At 38.6% G+C, this 22,107-nt stretch overlaps 4 protein-coding genes across 7 annotated transcripts; 2 read left to right on the top strand and 2 right to left on the bottom strand.

Annotated features, from left to right (window-relative positions):
- Window positions 1-227: 227 nt before the first annotated feature.
- LOC131673261 (TIP41-like protein) lies at window positions 228-2,107 on the bottom strand. 2 transcript variants are annotated; one of them, XM_058951131.1, is made up of 7 exons: window positions 2,067-2,107; window positions 1,909-1,996; window positions 1,557-1,763; window positions 1,301-1,480; window positions 958-1,180; window positions 723-881; window positions 228-640 (listed from the first exon to the last, which is right to left on the bottom strand). In XM_058951131.1, exons 3-7 carry the CDS (start codon window positions 1,739-1,741, stop codon window positions 413-415), a joined length of 975 nt encoding a protein of 324 aa, XP_058807114.1. In that variant the 5' UTR covers window positions 1,742-1,763; window positions 1,909-1,996; window positions 2,067-2,107; the 3' UTR covers window positions 228-412. The 2 variants fall into 2 exon arrangements, with proteins under 2 accessions (XP_058807114.1, XP_058807112.1); XM_058951129.1 differs by having other exon boundaries at window positions 1,909-2,092.
- Window positions 2,108-2,508: 401 nt separating this feature from the next.
- On the top strand, window positions 2,509-5,929 carry LOC131673259 (adenomatous polyposis coli homolog). Of its 2 annotated transcripts, XM_058951119.1 has the most exons (7): window positions 2,509-2,592; window positions 2,717-2,835; window positions 2,906-3,217; window positions 3,298-3,802; window positions 3,884-4,524; window positions 4,606-4,973; window positions 5,048-5,929. In XM_058951119.1, exons 3-7 carry the CDS (start codon window positions 3,204-3,206, stop codon window positions 5,815-5,817), a joined length of 2,298 nt encoding a protein of 765 aa, XP_058807102.1. In that variant the 5' UTR covers window positions 2,509-2,592; window positions 2,717-2,835; window positions 2,906-3,203; the 3' UTR covers window positions 5,818-5,929. The 2 variants fall into 2 exon arrangements, with proteins under 2 accessions (XP_058807102.1, XP_058807101.1); XM_058951118.1 differs by having other exon boundaries at window positions 2,906-3,802.
- Window positions 5,930-6,288: 359 nt separating this feature from the next.
- Window positions 6,289-17,758, top strand: LOC131673295 (adenylate cyclase type 9). Its single transcript, XM_058951189.1, has 11 exons — window positions 6,289-6,851; window positions 7,202-7,472; window positions 7,570-8,500; window positions 8,746-9,000; window positions 9,550-10,013; window positions 10,091-10,252; window positions 10,324-10,523; window positions 10,593-10,931; window positions 11,008-11,342; window positions 11,408-12,006; window positions 12,093-17,758. The coding sequence occupies exons 1-11, from the start codon at window positions 6,535-6,537 to the stop codon at window positions 12,462-12,464; spliced, it is 4,245 nt and encodes a 1,414-aa protein (XP_058807172.1). The 5' UTR covers window positions 6,289-6,534; the 3' UTR covers window positions 12,465-17,758.
- A 142-nt stretch (window positions 17,759-17,900) lies between these two features.
- LOC131673296 (venom acid phosphatase Acph-1-like) lies at window positions 17,901-19,842 on the bottom strand. Of its 2 annotated transcripts, XM_058951190.1 has the most exons (3): window positions 19,451-19,842; window positions 18,709-19,299; window positions 17,901-18,635 (listed from the first exon to the last, which is right to left on the bottom strand). In XM_058951190.1, exons 2-3 carry the CDS (start codon window positions 19,260-19,262, stop codon window positions 18,065-18,067), a joined length of 1,125 nt encoding a protein of 374 aa, XP_058807173.1. In that variant the 5' UTR covers window positions 19,263-19,299; window positions 19,451-19,842; the 3' UTR covers window positions 17,901-18,064. The 2 variants fall into 2 exon arrangements, with proteins under 2 accessions (XP_058807173.1, XP_058807174.1); XM_058951191.1 differs by lacking the exon at window positions 19,451-19,842 and having other exon boundaries at window positions 18,709-19,437.
- Between the last annotated feature and the right edge of the window lie 2,265 nt (window positions 19,843-22,107).

The raw sequence follows: 22,107 nt of genomic DNA, 5'->3' as shown, positions 1-22,107 counted from the left end.
CTGCCACGCGATGGTAATTCACATAACTAACTTTTCATCAATCAAATCACCAATAAAATGCCTTCACTTTTTTATGTAGGACTACCATAATAAAAGTTATTAAATAATTTTTTTTTTCATTTAAACATTCATGATTAAATAATTTGAATTATAAGCGGTATTAGTGTGCTAAATATTACAATGTGAAAAAAGAGCCCGCGTTTTCTTTGTAAATCTTTTTGTTTTATTAAAAAGTTTTTTCACGTAAAATGAATCTGCATTTTTTAAAGTATATCCATAAAATCTATCCTGCAAATTCAAAATCCATTCTACCGTTGATTACAAAATTTACAATTTTTTGCCTTAAAAATAATCCAAGGTTTTATATGGAGCATACTTATAGATTCACATAACATACATTCTTATTTATTTTTTATTTGTTTTGTGTAATTTCTGTAGCATTATCTTTATTTGCAGTTTCTTTAGCACAATCTTTGCGTTCAGAGGATGTTGCAGCAGCTTCACTTTTAGTTGCTAAATTAAGTGTAGGTGCTGCAATAGGTTCAGGACATGCAGACATTTTCAATTTGTGATAATAACTTCTAACCAATGGCAGGTGAGGAGCAATCTCATTTGGTAGTACGAATAAGGATGGGGATACCTATGAAAAAAATATTTGTATTACATATTTGTTTATAAAGATAATTTTAAATATTAATCTTGTATATTATAGGATAACTCACATTTATTTCCTCAACTTTGGCTTCTCTGGAAGTATATTCACGTAACAAATAATTATGTCCAAATTCATGATATATTCTGGTATCATTTACTCTTAACATAACATTGTCTATTCTTAAAAAGTATCGTAAGAGTATGTAAAACGTTCCAGGCATCACTCTCTGAAAATAATCATATTATCACTTCAGTACTCAATGAAATTTTACAATGATGTAGAATAACATCTATTTTACTGACCATTTTTACTGATAGTGATGCAATTCCATTATCATGTAGTTCATCTTCAAATAAAGTCAAATCAGTGTAAAATAATATTTTATCTTTACGTTTTAGCTTTTCCATATCAATACGTTCATCAGTCTCTTCCACTTCAAATCCTGACATTGTACCCATATAGTCAGTCGTAAATGTCCAATCAAAAGGTTTTATTGTCTCTTTTAAATATTCTTCCTGATCCACTCTGTAAAAATAAAATGTATATTATTGGAAGTGATTGCTCACATAAACGATAATAATATTTATTCAATAATACAATCCAAATAGCCTTCCAATAATACAATCCAAACAAAAACTCATGTACCTGGATTCACGCCAAGCTTCAGCACAAGCAAGCTGAACATTGATTTTTCCGTTGGATACTCTTTTCAAGGCATCAAGAGCTACAAAATCTAATGTTGCACCATTCTTGTGTTTTAAATGGAGAATATTGTTTGGAAAAACCATATCTGGCATGTGTGGCATTTCAAGAGCTCGACTGTATCTATGAATTATAATTATTTATAAATAAATTTTAATCAAACTGTAATATTTGATGGGATTTTTAAATGATAACTTACGAGCAAAACTGGCAAATATCCTTATCATCTTTGCATCCCTGATCTTCTTGTCCAGTTATTGAACATTTGGAATGCAATATATGTGATTGTGTATATTTCATAAACCATGGTGGAAAAACATGTTCTTCTTTATTAACAGGCAACCTCAAAATATCAATGCCACCCTGACATTTCACTGTAGTCATTTTTTTGGATAATAACTAACCTCTATAAAAAATACAAAATATATAAGCGTTTAACTTTATTAATTTTTAAGTTGAATAGTAATATATCTCTTATTTATATCCACTATTATACAATTTGTAAATAAAGCTATTGTTTACATACCACTTTAACTTATGAAAATACTTACATCCAATACAAAACCAGCAATAAGCCAAATAATTAATGATAAATGCAGGTTTGTCGCACGAAATGTTCATGTAGTATTTTAATAATAACTAGAAATATAGTTGCGAATTAATGAACTTTCTACAGATAATAGAAAACGTTTTATTAATAAGATATTACGGATTATGATAGTAGACGCCCCACTCAAAAAGTGATCATCTTTTAAAGACATATATGTAAATTGCTATGAATGCATAAATATCCAAAGTATTTCAATTAAATGATTACATTTCACTTTGCAATATTTCTATCTATATAAAACATTATTCTGTTTATTTTATATAAAAAAAGTTATTTTAATACTGTTTAGATTATTAAAAATTATTAACTATACATTTTTCACTATACATTGAGTTGCCAATAGGTAGTTATTTGCAAATTAATTATTTATAAAAAAGTTATTGAAAAAATCCTATTATTAATATTTGAATGAATGTATCTATAATACGTGAGTCAACTCATACGCTCTGTCTACTGGGTACTGCTGAAGTCAATAATTAATAACAAAGCCAAAATATAGATGGAAAGAATATGTTAGAAATGGAATTATGTACCATGAAAAGTTTTTGTTGTTTGTATTTTTATTTTCAAGCTAATGTTTTTAATTTCATTGAGAAATATTCTGGCAAGGCCTGAATCTTTAAAAGTATGTATCTGCAAAATACAAAACAAACATGGCCCGTATAATTGAAGCATAATATTTCATAGTGCATATTTTCATTATTTTTTTGGTTATGTTTTGTAAATAATGAAATATTTGTTTGTTTCAGAAAATGTGAATTCATTTAAACAGAACTTAAACATTAATTTTTCTAGTTTATTTTGTTTCTATTATTATTTATTGAATGGAATGTTTTAATGGAAGTTAAATATTCAAAGTATTTTTAAGGTATGCAATGACTGTTGCAATAATAATGATATACGATGTATTATATTAAACAAGTTTTTAATATTTTTAGATTTTTTACAAAAAAGCAGTATCAATTACACGTAAAATCAAGATTTTTAAGCTTTTACTGTGACTGTAATAAAAAGACAGTTAATAAATGAACAAATATGCAAAGTTGATACTAATTTTAAGATAAAAATCATTATTGACACAGTATGTCATATATGTTACTGCCTTAAAATCAATAATTAAAAAGTTATAAATATAAACATATAAAAACTGTGACAAAATGAACAAAGTATATTATAATGATTTAGAAATTAATAGATATCAAGGTATTCATGAACCATCTCCAGAAAATTACTTGAATGATGAAAAAAATGTAAATGAATTGTTAGAAGCCTCTAACCATTCAGAACATTGGTGGCCTAACGAAAATGATGATAGTAAATTTGATTCTAGAAAAAGATGGAGTTATGGTTCTGACACATCGATTGAAGCAATAGATAATAGTCAAAATCGATTGTGCTGTTCACCAGTAGATGAATTTGATTCTACGGTCAGTAGCGAAAATGAAGAGTTGATTATCAACAATACCGATGAAAGAAATGAATCCTACAAAGATTATCTTCAAACATCTCCAGCCTCATCTCCAACTTTTAAAGATGCTGCATGCAGTGATAATGGCAATGATAGAAGTGAAAATAATGATGTTGACACAGCTGATGATGAATTGATAGATTATTCTAAACGTTACACAACAGACACTTCTTCGTTAGCAATTACACAGCAGCAAAGAAATGTTGCTCCCACAGCACCAAGAAGAGTGCCTGAAAAGAAATCAGTGAAAGTGGATCCTTATGGAGACTATGCAGAAACAGATTTGGATCAACCAACTGACTATAGTTTACGTTATGCTGAAGAGGATACAGATGAAGAAGAGAAAGAAGATAATCCTCAATTTTATGTAAGTCTAATAATATAAGATTGCTATATTCACACATTAAGATGATCAATATTTTCTAATTATATTTTATGTTTATTAAAGTGCACCAGGGGACAAGAAGATACCACAAAAACATACTATACAGAAGGCACCCCATATGAAACACCATGTAATTTTTCTGCTTCCACATCGATATCAGATCTTTTATCTTTAGAAGACAATAAAGAAGCACCAGAAGTAACGTACAAAAGACAATTTTTGAAGGAAAAGCAAGAAAAAATGACAAATCCAGACAAATCTTCAAAAGATAATCAAGTAAAACTGAAAAAAAAATATGCCTATGAAGACACTAAAATACCAGTATTATTGAAAACTGCAGAAACTAACGTTGAGGTATCTTGTAATGTGGAGTTGAAAAAATTAGTAACTCCGCTACAATCACCAACTGAACTTTGTGATAAGGAAAAAGAATCCAAAACTGTATCATTAAATTCAGAGGAGAATGATGCTCAACAGACTCCTCTAATGTTTTCTCGTTGTAGCTCTTTAGATTCTCTTAATGAATTTGATCAACGCTCAATCCACGACGATCATAGTTCTGTTGTAAGTGATTTTAGTCATAGAACAAGCACAGTTGTTTCTCCAAGCGAATTACCGGATTCACCAACACAAACTGTACCACCGAGTCCGCGAAGGCTAAAACAGCAAAGCTTTCAAGAACCATCTTCAAGAGTTCCTATAAGGTAAACAAATTTCACTCGTAGTATAATTCGACTACAGGCGTTTTAATCATAAATTTAATTGAATTTATTCATCTTTTGCAGACCCGTCATAAGGAAACCACCTTCACGTGAACACCAAGAAAACAATAAACTACAAATAGTCAATAATGTTCTTCATCGGCCAGATCCAACGTATGTCAAATCAAACCACCAAATTAATCACTGCAGCGTATTCGAAGACGGCTTGGTCTCCTTCGGTAGCGCCCTGATTCCTAGTAAGGCACACTCGATCGCAGGTAGCAGTCTGAGCGCGTTGACTATCGATGATGATGACGCTGTCGACGAGTGCGACAGTCGGGATATTATGAATCGAATTGCAGCTATTAGGGTAAGGACCAGTGCAGCTGGTATGCACAAGGCTTCCATGCAGAATCAGCCACAATTGTACAAAGTCGTTAATAAGCATTCAGGTATGTAACGCTCAGCAAGAAACGTTAATTATTTGTTTGAAATGAAATGCAAATGGAATTTAATTACTGTTTAGATTGTCGTAATAATCCAGTATTTTCACCGCCTATCAGAGAAGAAGTGCGTTATATCAATCTCGAAGACAAAAATATAGGTCAATTCGTCTATGTAAATAAAGAATCACCGCATAAGAGATCAAGAGATTCGCTGAAGGATCCGTGGCGTGATAACCGCGTGAAGAACAATAATCAAAATTATTTAAATGAATCGCTTTCGAGCAGTTTAGTTACTAGACGTCAATGCGAGTTTATTTTCTCTACAAAACCGGACATCGATGAAATCATAACTGTCGACTCTACAAGAATCTATTGTACCGAGGATACACCAACTTTTATCTCTCCATTCGGTTCACAGTCGAATCTGTCAGCCTTGTCGATGCTCAGCATTTCTGACGAGAATCTCGCTTATTACGCCAATTCTGAAGACGACGAATCACCTCGAACATTTTATAGCGAAGGCAGATCAAGTGGCCAATTGAATGATTACGATACTGATAGCAGTGCGAGTTTATCAGAAGATGATTTCAAAGGCTGTGTCGACAAAAGAATCGACGTATCACCTTTTGACTCGCAAGTCAATCTTGACAGCCTGGCATTATTGCGCATTGAGGAGGAAGACGAAGAAGACGAGGAGGAAGTAGCTACGAGTAAAGAGACTGACAAATTAACCAGAGACGATTATCGCGCTGAGGATATCTACGAAGAATCTGAGGAGGATCATAAAGTATTGGAGGATTGTATCAAATCGGGTTTACGTAAAGTCACTCGCAAGAGAGACGAACAATGAGATTAGAGTGATTATTATCAAATTGTTGTCGAAATTTATTAAGACTATCTAGAGCTTATGGAAAATTTATGTGCTATTATCGAACAAATCATGCATTTTACTATTGAATAAATTTAATTTTTATACATAACACCATTATGAGTTTTACAATCAATCAATTTCCTTCGCCCGTTTTCCTGCAATTTAAATAGCAGTAACAAGTGTAATCCTACTGTGTGAGAACATTTGATCTCCTGAAAGAATACATTCTCGTAACGAGGTAATCGCAATCTCAATCTTGATCGTCGAGCTGTCAATTGATGAAAAATCTTAATTCGCATCTATATAACATATCAATCGTCGGGAAAGAAAAAGTCATACGCCAAGTTCGTTCAAATTTCCCACAGTGCGCGCAGAGAGAGAAAGAGAGATACGAGTAAGCAATGCTCGCGATTGGCAGGCAGTCGTGTCTCGTGCTACGCGGATGCGAGTGTAGCGCGCCGCGGAAAAAACATATCATATCATCGTCGCGTTTCGCACAGCGCAACATTGCATTAGTACCTTAGCTTACCTACCCACAGACAGCAGTGTCTGGCAGTGCCCGTTCCGTCGTCGCGAGGAGCGAAAAAGAAAAAGAAAGAGTGAGAAAGAGATGGCTGACGATGTCGTACTCGACAGCTCGGAAAGCAACGTCTAAGCCATGGCTTTACAGCTGATCGAGTTTAAAGAGAGCTAGCGATGAGTCAGGAGGAGGAGGGCCGTAAACGCGGCTCCTCGGTCAGCTACATACGCGGCAACGGTGGCGCGAAGGACAACGTCGGCGACGACGACGATGGCAGTGTCGTTCCTGACGATGAGATTCACATCTCACTCGCGCCCTATATACAAACTTACTTAGCGCACAGTGGTCAAGGTTTGGGATGCTGCGGGGTTGGCTTACCTGTACCCTTCGAAAGGGCTGCACCCCGATCATGGTGGAATCCGAAATTCGACTCTGAAATTCTAGAAGGACAGTACAAGTGCAGCTCCTTTCCGCAGATCAGACTACGATTTAGGTGAGTTTTTTTATTCTTGTTATTGTTGTTTTCTATATTTCGAAAGACTTTTAAAACACTCATAGCTTATTAAGTAATTGAAATTTTGTTTTCGCATATCTTTTGAATAGGCAAAACAGTAACGTTATTGTTATAATAATTGCGTTATTGATTCTAATTTATAATTTAAACCTTTCTTATGTAAAAAGCAAATTTGTTCAAGTACTTTATTAACTCTACAGTAGTTGACAGTTTTGCTAACCTCTGATGTGTACATAATAAAATACAAAATTCATGTAACATCTATATGCTCAAAGCGTAAAAATACATCTCCTTTACTTCATTTTAAATGCTGCAAATTGTCTTTTCAGGTATGCTCTCACCTACATACTTTTGATATCAATAATATGGCTGGGTTACTTTGTCATACTTGGCATAGAAGATAAAAGTGATTGTTGGTTAGCTATAGTAATGATGTTCGGCACTGTTAGCATATTATGTGCAGCAATTCTTTACCTCACTTACACAGACTATTACAGAACTTTTGTCTTGCCTATATCAGTGGGCGTTGCCTTGATGCTTTGTTTTCTATCGATATTGTTTCTGGTTTTAGTGCCACCTTATGAGGATGGCTTAACATTGGTAAGTTTAAAAAAAAGCTATTGTCAGACAAATGATCTATTTCTTGTACATAGTATTGTAATCAAAAGATTGACAAAAAATATATATTGCCTTAAAGGTTGGACATTTTGCATTATGTTCAGAAATCTTACTGCTGATATATACAGTCTTGCCATTGCCATTGTATCTCTGTGTACTGATATGTTCGCTCTACTCATTTCTATTTGAATTCTTCACTGCTTACAAATACAGTTCTGAAAGTACAAGACAATATTTCAGTGATGTAGTCCCACCCCCAAGTGTAGCAGTCCATTCTTTCAATCAGAACATCACTTTTCAAAGGCTGATAAGAGCTGTAAACAATACAAGTAGTATCGTCAACAGTACTATACAAGAATTTCTGCCATTATTAATGCCAAATCTCGAGTCTGAAACAAATCTCCTCAACTCCAGTTATGAAGCTTCTTTATCGATAATTTATGATGATGTAACAAATACTAAGATTCTTATTATAAGAATTCTTATGCAGATTTGCATCCACTTAATTGGTGTACATATCCTGATAATGACCTTTGTACGAATGCGAGGTACATTTATGAAAGTTGGTCAATCTTTACTCGTACGTAGGCAGCTTGAGATGGAGAAACAGCTCAAAGAGAAGATGATACACTCTGTAATGCCACCTAAAGTTGCTGATTGGTTGATGGAGGAAAGCGAGAGAGAAAGAGAACGCGAAGACTCGCTGAAAAAAGGTTCAATACCGTCTAATAATACCGACATTCGTTCGCTCTTCAGACCCTTTAACATGCACTCGATGGATGACGTTAGTATATTGTTTGCGGATATCGTTGGTTTTACAAGGATGAGTAGTAACAAGACAGCTGAGGAACTGGTCGGAATATTGAATGATCTGTTCGAGAGATTCGATGATTTATGTGAGCAGCACGGCTGTGAGAAGATTTCAACTCTTGGCGATTGTTACTATTGCGTGAGTGGATGTCCTGAGCCAAGACCTGATCATGCAAAGTGTTGCGTGGAAATGGGTTTGGGTGAGTGTACAAATTTTTTCCCGATCGTAAATTTCAGCTTTGATTTAGCAATTATATAGCTTCTTATATTGTGTTTCAACGACGGTATTATCAGCAAGAGTATTATTTTCATAAACTGAAAAACCGCAGTGAAGCCGATAAGATGATATTTGTTTTTGCACAAGCGCACCAATTCTCTTTTTCCAATCCTGATGCAAACACAACTGTTCTCTTTTATTTTTTATTTATTTATTTGTTTTTTACAGCAATGATCGAGGCAATAAAGCAATTCGACATCGAGCGCCGTGAAGGTGTAAATATGCGAGTTGGCGTTCATACCGGTACCGTACTATGTGGTATCGTTGGTACAAAAAGATTTAAGTTTGATGTGTGGTCAAACGATGTCACCCTTGCCAACAAACTTGAGAGTACTGGTAAACCTGGTAGGGTTCATTTGAGCGAAAAAACTTTGAGCTTTCTCAATGATCAGTATCTCACCGAAGATGGCGAGCTTGTTAATGGTAACACATTGCTTTTTTTTATTCCCCTTGAGATTTTGTTGTTGCGGCTGCTGATTCATCAGAGATCTTTGTTTGTTTAAAGCTTTTCGGTAGCGCGCGGGTAAAAATATTCAAGCAGCGGGAATTCTTGCGGTAGTTTTATTACACTGAGAGATTGCCGATAATGTCTTAATGTCTGTTGGAGCTTTTTGTTATCTTTTTAGAGTACAGTTTTTTTCGCTTAACTATTTGTTTATTGATCATTATCGATACCAAAGAAATTGCTGGATTAGCTTTTTCTCGATCTTAATATGAAACAAATATTTGTATTGAGCTACTACAATTGTTTATTCAAAAAATTTGCTAACTCATTCAATCATAATTAATAAAGTAAGTGAATGGAAATATGTCAGTTTTATAAAAACAAAAATAAAAACATTAAGTCAAGTGTGGAATTGTACTTTGCTTTTTTTTTATTAACTTTGCTTCTGGGCTTGGAATCCCAATAATGTTGACTAAAAATATTTTCAATTAAAAAATGGTTTTTAAGAAATTTCCAATAATTTTCAGGTATGAAAACCTACTTTATAAAAACTCGCAAAGCTGATTTCGTCTCGCAAGTAATGAACAGCGTAAACGCGCCAACGAACGTCTCACCAATACTTCAAGCCCGTCATCGTCTAGCCTCGTGTAGTAGTCAAGGTAAAGCTGTACGTCCGCACTATCTACACATGGTGACGAATGCGAGTAGTTATCGTATGAAAGCGAATTCGTTGCCAAGTATCCTCGATTCGGACAACGATGCCGACAACATGGACGAGGTTGAAGATTCAAGTAAATCGCCTAGTTCAACTGCCAGTTACGGCAAGAAAAAGAAACTTCGGCCTTGGAGGTATTTACAAAGACAAAGGACTACCGAAGAGATGTCACCATTGGAAGTAGAAAGTAGAAGGAATATTATAATTGCTGAAGCAAATCTGGGATTGCCGTTTGCGCCAACGCCGCCTGTTGCTAAGAATAATGGATCGCCAAAGGTGAGGCATATTTCTTTTTGATGCTTTCAATGCTTTCAATTATTCAAATGTACAATATATTTTTTATTTCTCAACAGTTCCCAATCCCAGTGAACAATGTTCTGGAAGTAGATATGAATCCAATGCCTTCGAGTCCATTACTTCCTGGACAGGATACACTGAGTCATGCATCCTCGATATGTAGTAGAAAAGACTCTGGTATACGCAGCAACAGTAGACGTAGTAGTATACAGCAACAGGTATTTAAAAACTCAATTATATTAATAGTACGTCGCGTGATTTCTAATTAAATTGATCTACTTCTAATTAGCTATTCCTGATGAATGGGATGACCCAAGGTGATTTGTTGGGACCAAGAGTAAGCGGTTATTATACGTCTAGCTCGACACTGAATTCCACTCATGATCCGTCGTCATCTGTTCCACCTTATCCATTTCCACCGGCCGTTACCGATACATTTGGCGCCTGTTTTCATAAGCTTCGAAAGCAATCTGATTTACAATTGATCAGGTAAATTACTTAGTTTTATTCTATTATCTAAATAGTATAATTATTTATGCAAAAATTGTTATCTTACAGATGTGTACAGGACAACGTAACATCACAAAGCTCGTATTTCGTTAAACCACCATTATCCAGTGTCACACTATTTTTTAAAAACAAAGAGATGGAAAAGGAATATCGTGAAAATGCACACAAGGCCTCTGAAGGTATCGGTGGTAATCCACCAACACTTGCGACGTCGCGTTTCAACACGTACTTTGATATCTTAATCTCGGCCCTCGTTTATACGGCTATCGCGATATCGCTGTTTCTACTCTGCAAGCCAACATTGCAGTATCATATATTCTTCGGCCTCGCTGCTCTCATTCAGATTTTCGCGGTCACACTGTGTATACGACAGTTGTTAAATCCAGGGTGAGTATACTTTTCTTCAGAAAGAAAAATTTTTTTTAAATCTTTTTTCAAGTTTATTATTTATTTATTTATTTAGTCTAACATTCGCTCACAAAATCTTCAAGTTCTTTGCCAAATGGTATCCATGGCACGTGTGCGGTGCCATCCTGGTCGGCCTGCCAATCGTTTCAATTTTAATGAATTTCACCTGCAATAACATTAGTTTAGGGCATTTCGAGTACTACTACAGCTACTTAGTGATCGTTGCTCTCGTGCACTTTTGTAACTTTACGCAACTTAATTGCTGGATGAAGAATTTTCTAGCAACTCTCACTGGGATAATTTTCGTTTATCTTGTCATTAGTCATGTATACAGACAGAATATCGTTACGTTACAATCAGATTCGTCAAAAGAACTTAACAACAACTTTGGTAAAACTTTTTTAAATTTTACGTCGATTTATTTGTAAATTTATAATAAATGTACCGTATCGTAGGAATCAACTCGTCAATAGGTCGTCCAATACATCCAATCTCTCCTTTATCATCTGAAAATCCGATCGACAATTTATTACGACCAGATCAGTCATCCAGTGTCATGAACGCAATAGAAACACCAACAAAAAGCGAAGGAGCTTATGAGTATAATAAACGACTCTATGATTCAGAGATTTATTTCGATCTTGGTCTTCTTCTACTTCTCGTCTGGTTTTTAAACCGAGAATTTGAAATCAGTTATAGATTGAGTTTCCACGGTAACGCAGTGGCAGCTCGAGATAAAAGTCGCGTACAGTCGATGAAGAATCAGGCAGATTGGCTGTTGCACAACATTATACCTAAGTACGTCGCAGATCAGTTAAAAACCACTGCCAAATATTCTCAGAATCACAAGCAAGTGGGCATTATTTTTGCTAGTATAGTCAATTTTAATGAGCTCTACGATGAGTCGTATCTCGGAGGCAAAGAGTATCTGAGAGTGTTAAACGAGTTGATTGGAGATTTCGATGAGTTACTTGAAAAGAAAGAATATTCAAACGTTGAGAAGATCAAAACGATTGGTAGTACTTTTATGGCAGCTAGTGGTTTGAATCCTCAGGTAATTAATTAATTATCAATAAACATCCAACACTAACGATTAATCTATTTTATTTCTTCTATAAACTTGAACTTTTTTATTTTCAGGTGAGGCTACAGAGTGAGCACAAGTACACGCATTTGTATCAGCTATTGGAATTCGCCGAAGCCATGCACAAAGTTATTTACGATTTCAACAACGATCTTCTAGGCTTCAAATTGATACTTCGTGTAGGGTTTAATTACGGTGATGTTACTGCAGGTGTAATCGGCGCAACCAAATTGTACTACGATATCTGGGGCGACGCAGTAAATATCGCCTCACGAATGGATTCCACTGGCGTAGCTGGTGAAATTCAATTTGCCAGTAACTGCCTGGACGTCGTTTCACTGAGGTACAATTACGAGCCTCGTGGTCAAGTCTACGTCAAAGGCAAAGATGATATGAACGTATTTCTGCTAAAGGGTAAAAGAAGTTGAGTCGACGTGCTAGGTATATATAGATAGGGAGATTAATGTAAAGGTGAATGTTACCAGTCTCGAATGGGAGACGGTTTATTGTTAGATTTTACGTATGGGAGAGATGATGCAAGTAGATTGAAAATTTGAATGCCAACGGAGAATGAGCTTTTTAATTGTCGATTAATGCAAATTCTAAATAAGAACTCTAAATAGTAGGTAGACAAAAATTAAAGACACATTCTGATAATATTTATTTTTACAAAAAAAACTCTTTGAAAGTTAAGCAAATATTTTAAGATTTTTTTTAATACATATTCATCTGCAGAATATATATGAATAGTAAATTGATTCTACGTACATCAAATAGGTAATGCATTTTAAATATTATAATAATGAAGTTAATAAAGACTTCAAGTTTTAACAATTACGATAAAAAGATTTGAAAAAAAGTTCCTTAACTTACTATAAAGTAGTTCTTTATAAAACGCCTATTTACTTGAAAAATTAATATTCAAGCATCAATTAAAACAAATAAGATATTAAATATTTATTGTCATGTATTTGGGTTAGTTGAAAATAACTGTAAGCACGGTACTTGGTTATACTAATATTTATTTAATTAAAGGCAAATTTACATTGATTCGAGTCAGACGTGAATCAGGTATGCAAGCCTTCAGAAATGAATCCTAAACTAAGGACTGATATTAACAGTAAAGAAGTTTGTCGATTGTTAACTTGAAAGCGTCTGATATGGTTGCTCAAAGTGACCGCTGTGATAATAAAGTTTTGTAAAAAAAATGCCACTAATATGTACCATATACTCTCTGATAGCATCAAATTTTCAATCTACTAACTAATGCGTCAATAAAACAAAACTAAATGGCCAAAAAATGTTATTGCTTAAATTTACACACACAAGACACACAAATACACACACGCATATATTGTAAACGCCTTGATTCAACATAAATGGATACTCGTTCGATTGTGATAAATCACGCCTTATTAAGCCTCGTTGACTGCTCATTCTCAGTAAAAAAAAGAGGTGGGAGAATTTCGATTTGAAATAAATACCGTATTTTTGTAAATAAAAATTGTCTGAAATGAAATTACAATAGCAATTGATAAGGGGAAGACAGAGTGAAACACGGTGAACACATAATTTATAAATATAAGTACACAACTTTAATATATATGCGCTTTCAATGAGCCTCGCGTTCACGTAAGTGTCTTGTATTCAATTGTAAAAATCGTCGTAACTCCAAAATAAAAGAATATAAGTGTAATAATTGGTAACGTGCTACTTTACCGATTATGTATTATAATGAAAATAATAACGCCACTAGCTCGTTTAAAGCAGCTAGATTTTTGTTAATGATGGTTTATTGATTTTACTGACGAATGATTTCGTCCTTTTAGCGTTAATTTAATAAAGACTCGAGAGCGATGAACAACAGCAAGCAAAAAATAGTACATGGTACTATTAAAAGAATCTTATATTGTATGATGTCTTTTGACATACAAAGATTTAGAGTAATTTTTTTCAAATAAAAGTTTTTCAATGATTTGCTAGCTGAGCAAGTGTTCATTTGTTCATGAAGTCTTTGTAAAAAAATGAAGAAACCAATTGTAACTTTTGATTTAACCAATTGTAACACTGTCTTCCGTGGTGCTGATACTTTGTATATATCATGACAGAAATGTTTATTAGCTTTTGTACGAGATGAATGTCATGTCGATGATGTTTTATATTATATTATCGAAGCGTTATAGCGAACTGGAATGTCGCATTAATTAAAAATGAAAATAACAGAAAGAAAAAAAAACAAATCTCGTGACTCTGTTTACAATTCATTGTAAATCTTTTACCGTGTGAATCTCTCAGTAAAGGAATAACATTGTTAGCTCTTCTTTTGGGCATTTCGCTATGTTGCATTTTTAAAGTCGAACGTTATTTTTTGATGGTAAATTTTCCTTATAATATCTCACAACTGTGAGTTTAGAAAAACTATCTAGCGATGAATACGTTTGTTTTATAATTTAACTAAGAATGTTTTTTAATGAGAGACGCTAATTATAATAATAATAATCATGATATTTAGAGAGCCGAGATTCACGTGATTCAGTCATTTAATTAATACACGTCGAGACTTTGAAGTTTGTTTTAATGTTTCCGGAACTATACTTTTCTTAAGTCCATTGTTGAATCTTCAGAGTATCCAACGATAATCAACTAATTTTGAAATAAAAAAAGTCGAATCACGATTGAATAAAATTTTAAATAAGAAAAGATAATATTTGATGATATTCTGAAAAAAAAGTTGTAAAAGAAGACTGTAAAATTATATTTCATCATGAAATATTGATGGTTTGATGTGTCTGCAGTTCGTGCAAAATTTAGAAGAAATTACTCAATTTTCAGAAAAAAGACAAAGAAAAGCAATTGTATGTAGTGTTTGTTTTATTGGCAACATAGCTATGTAACAGTAGTCGAGTCAGTTTACTCGTATGATATATTTATTGTAATCTAATATTGTTATATATTGAATTTTTGAAGGATGATCATTGGAAAGCGAGGAAAATTTATATATATGCATATTATAAAATACGTCAGTGTACATATAAATATAAACGTAAAAAGGAGACGATTCCTCTCGTCAATAAGAAATATAAAGTAAATTCTCATATGGATTTCTCAAAGATTTAATGAATTACGTGTGGGAGAAAGATTCAATACAGCGTACGCGTGTCTAAAAATTAATGATAAAACATTCGGGCTACATATCTCTGATTATTATTAACAGTGCATTTATTTATTATGTTATTATATAAAACTCTAAATTACAGTCAACTTTGGAAACTGTAAAGCAAAATTTTGTCAGAGAAAAAAAGATTGACATTAAGAAGTTAAGAGTGTCAAATTTTAATATGGGCGAAATTGAAAGTTCGCGATGCCTATTTTATATGTTTATTATTAATCAATTAAAAAAGTCATACTTGATTTTGATCGAAAAGATGGAATAGTTTACGAGTAGGTTATATTTGTATTTGTTTTAAGTATATCATTAGATATTATCTGTTGTTATGTTTGTTATAACGTCTACATGAAGGAATTGGATTTAGTCGTTTATAATAAGTTGTACATTCAAATAATTTATCTCGATTCACTTAAAAAAAATAAATAAAAAAAATAATTTAATAAAAATTGTTTTTCATTTGAACGGTTTACATTTTATTCTGTACTTCTTTCAATAATAAAATAAAAAAGAGATCGTATTCACTCATTTGTAAGGTGAATTAAAGATCTCAACATATTATTATGTATCACATTACCGAATTATTAAATACGAACATATCCTCACTCATAATAACAATAATAACTAGATATTCGGTGTTAATATCAAATAAAAAGTATTTTTCGTCACGGATACGTCAAGAATGGCAATGCTGCAGAGTATTTTACTTTCATTAAGAAGACACGGAAGCCTATGATGATAAGAAAGTTTTATCAGTACACGTCTGCACTGCTCAGCTACTATACTTTATACAATAATTACAAATCTAATTATTTGTAAAGCCCCCCCCCTTATCCCATAAAGATCGTTATATGTTAAGATCTAATGACAACCAGCATTGGTCACACGTGAAAGCGTTCTTTGTGAATAGTTGTTACATTTCGTGTCCTTTCGCATTCCTATTATCATGTCGTTTTAAAATAAAACTTCTGATCGTGGCGGTGTCTATCGAAGGATGTAGGTCGAGAACGAATTCCATAGTGAATTCATCGACTATTTTATTTAGGTCAATTAATATTTGGTAAAATATCAAACTTTATTTTACCATAGGCACAGATCAGCAAAAGATAACGGGTACAGTGAATTGCAAAAGATAGTAGTAGCTGTCGTGCAATATATAGTGTGTTTTCTTGCTTATTTTGGGACTTTAGATATACGATCATTGGCGTACGGTAAGAGAAACGGACTTATCGTAATTATTATTATCGCAGTATTTCCATTTGAACATTATGGATAAATCGAATCTATTTCTTACTGCCAGCATCATATTATTATTAGACTCCGAAATTATAATTCAGACAATATAAAGCCGGTAGAAACAAAATAACAAAACATCGGAATATAAGCTATTCCATTCATATGGCAAACGTAATTGGCTATTTGACGTGTTTACTTACAGTTTTACGGGTACACGCTACGATGACAGACTATTCGAGTTACGATTTTAGAAAAGAAAATCTTCGTTTCGTAATCTATTGAAACTCTTCAGCGGCTCGATGATCATATGAGCAAACGCATTATATCGTCTAGCGTTTTACAGATTATCCACTTTAGCGAGTCGACGCCCTGCAATAATGTTGCACAGTCTGCTTGAAACAGCTTGGTTTATATTTGTATGATGCTCAGGCCGTATGGCACCCTGTTAGTTTGCGCTGATAAAATCTCAACTTGGCCCCCTGTAGACGCAATTGTTATCGTGCTCGGCTAAACGAAGCGAAGCGTTTCTGGATACCTCATACGGACGATCGATTCACAATATTATGATGATGAAAACGTGCTCGTATGTATTTATTTATTTGTCACGGCTTGTCTCGATTGCTAGCGATGAGACGCACTGTTGTATACGGCAATTTGATATGACGTATCGCGGACACCGCGGATGAGCCAGCAGGCTGGAATAGTGCGCTGTCCTATGGCTGATTGCTTGCCAATGATTCCCTGTACAATCAATAAAGAATTGGATCGTGACTGTGAAGATCGTCGCGACAGATTGTTCTCTGCGGAAATGAGCTTTGAGGCATGCGTTCCTCGCAACGATCATTCCTTGTCAAGATATGCTGGCAATGAAAATTGAACCAAATTGCGGGGGCATCGCTCTGGAACCGGCGCGCGATTCGAAAGAGAGGCGACCGCGTCTTCCGAAATAATCGGGCGATTTGACCGAGCACACGATCCTCGCGGGCGCTCCGGCCCCGGAGTCGTGCTCGCGTTGTACGCGGCGACTGGCGTTCGCTTCGCAGTCTTGAATTCGGTTAAGCCCCACGGTCGAGCCCTTGCAGTCTGGGCTTGCTTGGGCGAACGCGTTACCTCGTGCGACCGAGGCACCGCGACGGAAAAACGAGGAGCGACGGAGGAAAAATTGACTCCGTTATTTTTCGTTCCGTCGATCAGCTCGGCCGAGTAATAAGCAGCGAATGCTAAAAAAAGACTCGCCGGAACGTCGCACGAGCATTAATTCATAGGCGAGCATCTTGGTATTGGTGTTAAGCATATTAGCCGCTATTACGTTTGCAATCAGCAGCAGGCGATCGAATTTAATAGCCGACAGTCCGTCCGTACGTCTGAGTCATTCGCTTCGATGGTACTCTTGGAAACCTACAGCGAAAGTTCTTACGCGCGGTCGTATTCTGGCGCCAAAGTACGCAATGATCAAGGAAAATACGTTCCAACAATTGAAATTTATTCGTATTGTTGCGATAAAACCAAACGTTACGGCGCTCGATGTACAGAACTACGCGAGAGCCTTGAAGCTACGAATCATCGAACATCGCATTCGCGTTACAGCGCATGAATAAAGCTGAGGTGCCCTCGGCGAGCGCGCGCTCACGGCCGGGTCCTCAGGTCGTCGAGCAGACACCGGGCGTCGTCGTCGGTCGGCAGGACCGACTTGACCCTCCGAGCGAACTCGTCGAGCGGGCACATCTCGGCGCAGTCGCGCAGCTGCAGCGCGAACATCTTCTCGGTGCTGCCCGTCCACACGACGATTCTGACGAAGTTGCCGCCGCGCTCATGCCGCCACTTCTCGAGCACGATGGCGCTGCCGAAGCCGGGCAACCGCGGGTAGCTCTTGTTCATGGCGCGCGCCAACGCGGCCACGTTGCGGGCCTCGGCCGCGTAGAGGTGCACGCGGTTGCGCGCGCCCGAGCGCCGCACGCTGTCGAGAAAGCGGCGCAGCAGCGGCCCGCCGTTCAGCCTCTTCAGCCGGTCGTTGCGCGACTCGAGCTCGTGGTGGAGGAAGGCGATCTCCTGCAGCAAGGTGAACACGCCCTCGGAACACCAGTCGGGCAGCGTCAGGTTCACGCTCATCTGCGCCTCCAGCAGGCCGTACAGCTCGTAGAGGCTCTCGTCCACTCTGGGGCCGTCGAGGCTCAGGCCGGTGTTGTCCCGCAGGTACCTGCGCGAGAGAGCGAGAGGGCGAGAGCTGGGTGCGGGTGGGCCGGCCGACCGGCGCGTCCGCGCTCGCTCACCTGTACAGGCCCTCGTACTTGGCGAGCATCCTCTGCATCTCCGGGCTCCCGCGCAGCCGGTCGGCCTCCGCGCGGAACCGGGAGCACTGCCGCGAGTTCGTCAGCACGTCGGTCGCCCGGGGCAGCATCCGCACGCGCACCTGCCGCGCCGCCCGCTCGTTGCCGTCGTAGAGCCCCTCCAGCACGTGGCTCATGCTCTCGTGGCAACACGGCACGTCGGCGCTGTACGCGTAGACGTCCTCGGGCCGCTCGGGCAGCGGCAGCTGGCCCTCGTAGTGCAGGCGGAGCGCGCGGCCCAGGCGGTGCGCGCGCCAGCGGCCCTGCTCCGTGAGCCGGCCGCCGGCCGAAGTGTAGTGGCGGCCCAAGGCGTACGGGTCCAGGGGGTACGACTCGGCCGGGTAGGGCGTTCGCTCGCCGTTGCGGAAGAGTACCTGGATCAGCTCCAGCTTGCCGAGCGCCGACTCGGTGCCGACCAGGCTCAGGGCGCCGACGAGCAGCAGCACCGAGCGCCGCATCGTCCGGCCTCGCTGAGCAGAATCTTGCCAACGACTCATAGCGCTCGAGAGGCAACAACCGCGCACCCGCGTGTCCCTGAAAAGATCGCAACCCGAGGTTTAGTCGAGGCGACTGGAGATGCCGCTCGGCGGTCGGCGAACGTCCGCGGCGCACGATGAGCGAATCCGCGAGATCGACGTCTCTCGGACTGTTGGTTCTGCGCGGGCCCGTCGCACGCCTGACTTACCTATCGAGTGAGAGCGCAGGGATCCGATTCACGGAAGCAGTCGCCGTGACGTCGCCGCCGCCGCCGCCGCCGCCGCCGCCGCCGCCTGACCTGCGCCGTCCGATCGAGAGCCACTACGTTTTGACGTCATCTACGCGGGGAGCCGAGTCGAGCCCCACGCACGCGCACGCTGCGTAGACTCTCCGACTCGTCGCAAACGCGCGCAGCGTCGCCCGCGGCTACGTGGGCGGCATCGTCACCCTCGCCGCCGAGAGCCAGCTGTCCAAGTCCGCGGCGGCCGGAGTGAGAAAGAGAGAGAGAGAGAGAGAGAGAGAGAGAGGAGCGAGTTTTCGCGCGAGAGCAGTCGAGACTCGCGGCGGACGACTCGCCGATCGCTACTGGCGCGACGTGTCGCCTCTCCTGCGTATATACGTTCGGCTGGCTGTATCGCGGCGGTCTCTTAATTTTCATCGATGAATCGAATGCGAGCTCGCGCACGCACGCCCCAAGGTCGTAATCATGTGGGAAGCCCATGTCGGCGATGCCACGACGGACATCTGATTGTCTCCCTCTCCCGGCTCGCCGATTTAAACCACCGACGCGCGCGATCTCCGCGCTCTTTGATTCGTCTCCTCTGTCGCGCTCGGCTTCGATTTCGCGCGCGCTTGTGCTATGATTCACAAGGAGACGAGCGTGACTCGAGTGCGCTCTCGCGTCGCTGCCGCACTCGGAGGCTAACGGAGCTTCTGCGCTCGCGTCGAATCCGACGCGCGTCCATCTCGCGCGCAACCATGGGGAGAGTCGAGTGTCTTGCCAATCAGCTTCGCAGCCGCGCGCGATTAGTATACATTAACGTTAGACACGGACAGTGGCATCTGGACTTTCGCCCGCGTGTAGCGCCAATTTCTAACGAGCCGTCGTTTCGCAATGCGATCGTACTGGCGGCACCCGAAATTCGGCGCTCCGACGACGTTGCGATCCGTGCAAGTAATCTCTCTGTTTCTGGTTATCCGCTACTTACTCGCGGTCTGATCGGCTTGACGAAAGCGCCTGCATCTCACCGACACCCACTCGTAGGTCACTTATGCCGAACCAACGTCTGCTGCTCTCGATCTTACGTAATTGCTGGTTCCGACTGAAACACTTGCATGGTCGCGGGTACTCTGCGAAGCGCGAAGCGAAAAGTCCGGCGTTGAACGCGACGAAGGACGCATTTTTCAAGTCTGGTATCGCAGACGGATAACTCTTTTGGAGTAACTGCGTGTGTCGGGTCACGGTATCGCCAGTTACTCCGTGCATGTTTCGTCAATTTCAATCAACTCGAGATGTTACACGCGAAACATTCGCTTGTATAAAGTCTCGCGACACGATTGCAAGCCAACGGAGAAAAATTCTTATTCTCACTTTCGGAGTCGATTATCGACGAACGCGTCTCGTGCGGATGATGTCGAGATAACGATTCAAGTCTCGATAAAGAAAAAATTCCGACGGTCGCCTAATTGCACGAATACTTTTCTGCACATTCATACCGCAGCTTTTAAGTTAATGCAGTGTCCTTAATTCCGACGATATACCTTAAGCTTTGCCCATTCACAAAAATATGTCGATTCCTCTCTGTCTTAGTGATGATACGTAGGTAGGAAAAATTTCCGACGACATATCTGGATGTTTTTTTTCTGAAACGATTGTTAAAAACACGATGAAAATGTGAAGAATGAGCGATGATCGATGTTTCAAAGCCGACGATACGCCCTTGAGAGAAAGGCTTATATTCAGAAATTTCAGAGAAAATTACAGCGGGGGGAGGTGATCAAGGAGGAGGAAAGTCGGCAACGACGCGTGGCCCGAAATGGGATTCTTGTGATTTAGCTGGAATGAATAATCGGCCGACGCATTGCCGTGTTTGAATTGTGCTAGGTACGACGTGTTTGTACAATAAACAATTTCTCTAGTGACGGCGCGGCACCTATCAGGTCCAGACTATCACAAAAAATCAAAGTTATGTTCTTTCATCGCGCAGTCAAATCGGTTTGGATTTCAAATTTTCAGTTGCGCTCATTTCAGTACCGACAGTCAAAGAAAACGCCAACTGATGACTTTGTCAAAAAATTAATCATATATTCATAGCTTACAAAATTGTTTACAATGGGTCCTTAAATGGATCATCTTTGCAACAAACCGTGCGGAAAGTACGATTTTGCTGCAAGCTCGCTGAAAAACGCTTTTAAAAAATATATATAAGTATAAATAATACATTTCATTGAACTTATGCTCTCGTGTAAGAACGGTTTTTATAAAATACGTCATTATGCATCGTTATATTTTAAATCACTTTTTGTAGACGTGTCTGCGTGCTAGAGTGTTAAAAGGAGAAATTTCACTCCTTTGATTTCATTGCAATACTTATGATAATGTCGTAAAATCATTGTGGTTTGATAAATCAGTTTTGAATATGTAACGCATTTTTTAACTGAATCATTGATTAACATTTGCTAATTACTTTTCAAAAACAGCTGTATCCAAGCACAAGAGAGACAGAGAGCTGAATAACGCGTCGGCAGAGTATAGTACATTACGATACAAGTGCGGGAAAGTAGATTATTGTCTCGCGAGGGTGGAAAGGTACACGAGACAAGAATCTACTTTCCCGCACTTGTATCGTAATGTACTATAACACA

Source organism: Phymastichus coffea, unplaced genomic scaffold (genome assembly GCF_024137745.1).
Source record: "Phymastichus coffea isolate CEN01 unplaced genomic scaffold, Cenicafe_Pcof_1.1 PCOF00171, whole genome shotgun sequence".
NCBI classification, from domain to species: domain Eukaryota; kingdom Metazoa; phylum Arthropoda; class Insecta; order Hymenoptera; family Eulophidae; genus Phymastichus; species Phymastichus coffea.
This window is presented reverse-complemented; position numbering and strand designations above follow the sequence as displayed.

Excerpts from the sequence above, each read along its gene's own strand:
- LOC131673261 (XM_058951131.1), bottom strand. The coding sequence starts at position 1,741 with ATGACTACAGTGAAATGTCAGGGTGGCATTGATATTTTGAGGTTGCCT. Across the intron at positions 1,181-1,300 it reads GAAGCTTGGCGTGAATCCAG|AGTGGATCAGGAAGAATATT; the intron begins GTACATGAGTTT and ends TTATTTTTACAG. Across the intron at positions 882-957 it reads CATCACTATCAGTAAAAATG|AGAGTGATGCCTGGAACGTT; the intron begins GTCAGTAAAATA and ends GATTATTTTCAG.
- LOC131673295 (XM_058951189.1), top strand. The coding sequence starts at position 6,535 with ATGAGTCAGGAGGAGGAGGGCCGTAAACGCGGCTCCTCGGTCAGCTAC. Across the intron at positions 10,253-10,323 it reads GTAGTAGTATACAGCAACAG|CTATTCCTGATGAATGGGAT; the intron begins GTATTTAAAAAC and ends ACTTCTAATTAG. Across the intron at positions 11,343-11,407 it reads AGAACTTAACAACAACTTTG|GAATCAACTCGTCAATAGGT; the intron begins GTAAAACTTTTT and ends ACCGTATCGTAG.
- LOC131673259 (XM_058951118.1), top strand. The coding sequence starts at position 3,125 with ATGAACAAAGTATATTATAATGATTTAGAAATTAATAGATATCAAGGT. Across the intron at positions 3,803-3,883 it reads AAGATAATCCTCAATTTTAT|TGCACCAGGGGACAAGAAGA; the intron begins GTAAGTCTAATA and ends TGTTTATTAAAG. Across the intron at positions 4,974-5,047 it reads AGTCGTTAATAAGCATTCAG|ATTGTCGTAATAATCCAGTA; the intron begins GTATGTAACGCT and ends ATTACTGTTTAG.
- LOC131673296 (XM_058951190.1), bottom strand. The coding sequence starts at position 19,262 with ATGAGTCGTTGGCAAGATTCTGCTCAGCGAGGCCGGACGATGCGGCGC. Across the intron at positions 18,636-18,708 it reads AAGTACGAGGGCCTGTACAG|GTACCTGCGGGACAACACCG; the intron begins GTGAGCGAGCGC and ends TCTCTCGCGCAG.